The 4,443-nt window shown below is 37.1% G+C and overlaps 1 protein-coding gene across 8 annotated transcripts in view; it reads left to right on the top strand.

Annotated features, from left to right (window-relative positions):
• The window catches only part of LOC106875848 (excitatory amino acid transporter 1-like), a 321,485-nt gene that overhangs the window by 224,693 nt on the left and 92,349 nt on the right, over window positions 1–4,443 (top strand). For all 8 annotated transcript variants that reach the window (XM_052969531.1, XM_052969535.1, XM_052969533.1 and 5 more), the window contains one exon: window positions 2,602–2,728. In XM_052969531.1, the coding sequence (XP_052825491.1) occupies window positions 2,602–2,728 (127 nt within the window). The remainder of the gene's footprint in view (window positions 1–2,601; window positions 2,729–4,443) is intronic.

Raw genomic sequence — 4,443 nt, 5'->3', positions numbered from 1 at the left:
ACAACGAACGAGAAACACAATTTGCTCACTAAATATGAACAAACAACTACAGTCGACGTGGCAGAAGAAATTACCCAGAGCTAGGCTGAATTTACTGAAACAAATGAAACAAATGAAACACAATAAATTAAACCTAGCTCAAAAAACAATTCCACCTACCTCTGCTGGCTTCTCAGTAGCTCAATATTAGACGGCGTCGAACAACACCCGTCCACACAGTTCTTCAGTTCTTCTCAAAAGTTCAACATTGGACGGAGCTGAAACACATCCATCCACTCTGTTCTTCGTGTCTACCGGAAGTAACTAACGCACAAGACAGGAAGTTGAGTAAGCAAGCTACTTACCACACAGCCACTCCTGCACCTATATACTCTTTTACTCTTTCCTCTTTTACTTGTTTCAGTCATTTGACTGTGGCCAAGCTGGGACACCGCCTTTTAGTTGAGCAAATCGACCCCAGGACTTTTTCTTTGTAAGCCTAGTACTTATTCTATCGGTCTCTTTTTGCTGAACCGCTAAGTTACAGGGACGTAAGCACAGCAGCCTCGGTTGTCAAGCAAAGTTGGGGGAACAAACACAGACACACACACACACACACACACACACACACACACACATATACATATATACGACAGGCTTCTTTCAGTTTCCGTCTACCAAATCCACTCAGGCTTTGGTCAGCCCGAGGCTATAGTAGAAGACACTTGCCCAAGGTGCCATGCAGTGGGACTGAACCCAGAACCATGTGGTTGGTAAGCAAGCTACTTACCACACAGCCACTCCTGCGCCGATATATATATATTTTTTTTTTCTTGTTCATGTAACATCTGTTATGTGTATGATAATATTTCGAAAATAAAAGTGTTTAGTATTTAATTTCATATATATATTTGTGTGTGTGTGTGTGTCTCAAACTGCTAAACTAAATACAATTTATGATAAAAATTTGCAGTTTTATTTTGATTAAAATATCACTGTCTCCAGAACAAAGCTTTTGAATGCTGTTAGCTTGTTTTACCACCTCTGACTGTTACTCACTCCCATGCTGTTTGTTGCTTTACTCTTCTTTCCCTAGCACAACCAATGAGACACAAATTGCATTCTATTATATATAATATGATTCACAATACAAATTGATACCTCTAAATTAAAATTATAGGTAAATAAAAAATAAAGATGAGGTAAATTTGAAAAAAGTATTTATAAAATCAAATTATATGTTTACAAATCACACAATATTTCTATGATGGTAACTTGTAAAGTACCCCACTCTACATAATGCAAGCTTGCAGAATACATATTGGAAACTCATTTCAACAACCTGTTCACTAAAAGCATTTCTTTTTCTTTAATGAAGACATTCACAGCACTGCCTTTTGTGACCCTTGATTTTCTCTAATTTATGGAGATTAGCTGAATTCAGAGAGATGTCCCTCTGGTAAGCTTTAGTTTTTCTCCCAAAAGTTATTTTTTTTGGAAGAAAAATCAGCTCTCAACTGCGTTGCTACAGCTGCTGCTCAGAACTGCAGACGGTCACATCATTTTCTGCCCCTCCTGACTTGGTATATTATATAAATGCATTAACAATACTCATATTTACAATACCAAACCAGATATTGCAACCATGTATTACTTGTTTGGTAGACTGGGTAATAGTTCATTTGATTCAACCAATCTACACTGCCCGTGTACTTGTTATAATCAAGGTTCACGAATGGAGTGCCCTTTTCATCCACATAGGTAGATAAAAAAATTGCTTACAAGTAGATAAAAAATTGATTTGCCTCTTACTTCTGTATGCAGTCACTATCAAATATTTCTGCTGTTGGATTATTTAACCTCTTTTTTTTAAATTTTGCTTCTTTTATATCCAACAACATCCCTTTCCTACTTACAACTACTGTAAGATATATTCATTTTCTTTGTCACTGTTTAAGTTATCATCTGAATCGCTTTCACTTTCAGAAATAGAAATATCCAATTCATTTTCACATACCATGTAATTTTTGTATTGGTTGCATATTTTGTTTGATTTTTCCATATCTTCAGTTGAAAATCCGTCAGATTCTGATTCACTAGTTGACATCATAAAATTGTTATCCATTTCCCGTCAGTGTTAATAAAATTCAAATAATAGTGTAGAAAAAATGTGGGGGGAAAAATCTCCAAAGATTCTCAGAGGATAGATAGCATGCCAAATAATGTCGGATACTGTAACTCACTCAAATGATTTATGCAGTGAAATCACATTGCTTTCATGAATGTACTAACAAGATTTGTGCTGAAATTCTCATTTAAATATGGCTAGGTTATTTCAGCAGTTTTGGTGTCATTCACTATCAAAATTCTCAGCCTTATTTGGACAGTCTGGTATCAAAAGGGTTAAAATGGCATGTGAAAAAAGAAATCTGTTATACCTTATGAGCTCTAATTGTTAAAAGTAAAAAAAAAACTTAAAGTAATTAACAGATATTATACCAGACATGGAATAAATTTAAGAAATTAGTTTTTAAGAACCTGATAAAGCTAGTAAAAGGATTTTCATGATGGGCTTGATGACATATCAATACAAGTAATTTTAATATTATTCTATCTTTACAGGACTTATTACATTCAGTTTTTTGTTTGGTATGGTTGCTGGTTCTTTGAAAGAAAAAGGAGAACCTTTTCATATGTTCTTTGAATCAACCAGTCTCATCACAGCAGAAATATTTAAGTATTTGTTTAAGTAAGTAAATTATCTCTTTTACTTTCACACTTGCAGTGCTTTATAACTGGAAGAACTTAAACAGGGACAAATACTTTCTCTATCTTAGAAGACACACTGAATTTCAAACATGTCTACATCTTTGTTGATTGTGTCCTAGCTGTGTGTACATATTCAAAAGTATTATGTCCTTGTATGTTCCTGTTGGGATTATATCTTTGGTGTGTGTTCTTGTTGGGATTATGTCTTTGTTGCCTTCCCATGTTGGGGTTGTGTTTTCGCTGTGTGTCCATGTTGGGATTATGTCCTTCTTGTCTGTCCATGTGATTATGCTTTTGCTGTGTTCGTGTTGGGATTATGTCTTTGCTGTGTGTCCATACTGATTTTACATCCTTTGTTGTGTTCATACAGGGATTATGGATTTGCTCTGTGTCCATGTTGGAATCATGTCCATGTGATTGTGCCCTCGTTGTGTGTCCATGTTGGAATTATGTCCTTGCTGCCGGTCCCTGTTTCGATTACATTTTTACTGTGTTCATGTTGGGACTATGTCCTTGCTGTCTGTCCATGTTTGAATTATACTCTTACTGTCTCTCCAGTTGGGATTATGTCCTTGCTGTGTGTCCATATTCGTATCTCCCTTTGCTGTATGTCCAACGTGGGATTGTGTCTGTGTTAGGATTCTGTCTTTGCTGTGTCTATATGTCAGGATTATCTCCTTCCTCTGTGTCCATTTTGGGATGTTGAGATTATGTCCATATTTGGACTACGTCCTTGCTGTTTTTGTGTCGTGATTACCTTTTACTGTGTCCATTTTCAGATTATGTCTTTGTTGTATGTTCATGTAGGAAGTATGTCGTTGTTGTGTGTCCATATTTATGTATTTGCTTTATTTATATTGGCATTATGTCCTTGCTGTGTTTCCATACCAGTATTATCTCTTTGCTATGTATCTACCATGGGTACCTTTTACATGTTACCAGCACTGACCATGACTATGATTTCACTTGGCTTGACAAGTCTTCTGAAGTACAGCAAATCACCAAAGGTCTTGATAACTTGTCATTGCCCCATGAGACTCACCATCCGAAGATGCTTCACCTCATCCCACATCTTCCTGAGTCTACCTCTTCCACAGGTTCCCTCCACAGTTAGAAATCAGTACTTCTTTGCACAGCTGATGCATCACATGACCATACCAGCATAGTCTTCTCTCTTGCATACAGCAACTGATGACTCTTATGCCCAATTTTTCTCTCAAGATGCTTACACTCTGTCAAACATGCATACTGACATTGCACATTCAGTGAAGCATGCAGTTTCATTTCTTTCAAATGTTCACATGTCCTCTACAGTCACAGCCCATGTTTCACTGCCGTGTAGCATGGCTGTTTGCACACAGGCAGCATAAAATCTGCCTTTCACTCTGAGGGGAGGTCCTTTGTTACCAACAAAGGTAGAAGCTCTCTGAACTTTGCCCCAACTATTCTTATTCAAGCAGTTATACCCTCAGAGCATCCACACCCACTGCTGACTCGGTCTCCCAAATAACTACTACTTCTAAGTATCTCCTATAGCATTTGATGGAGTCTATTTTCTGTATATTTCTAGTGTTTATTGTACTATACACCTGCCACAGACAAAGACTACTTCCTCTGTTAACCTTCCTCTGATATTCTTTTCTACTCTAGGCACAAAGCCCGAAATTTTTGGGGGAGGGGTCCAGTCGATTAGAT

This window comes from Octopus bimaculoides, chromosome 7 (genome assembly GCF_001194135.2).
Source record: "Octopus bimaculoides isolate UCB-OBI-ISO-001 chromosome 7, ASM119413v2, whole genome shotgun sequence".
NCBI lineage: Eukaryota > Metazoa > Mollusca > Cephalopoda > Octopoda > Octopodidae > Octopus > Octopus bimaculoides.
The sequence above is the reverse complement of the archived record's forward strand: the minus strand, read 5'-3'. Positions and strand labels throughout refer to the sequence as shown.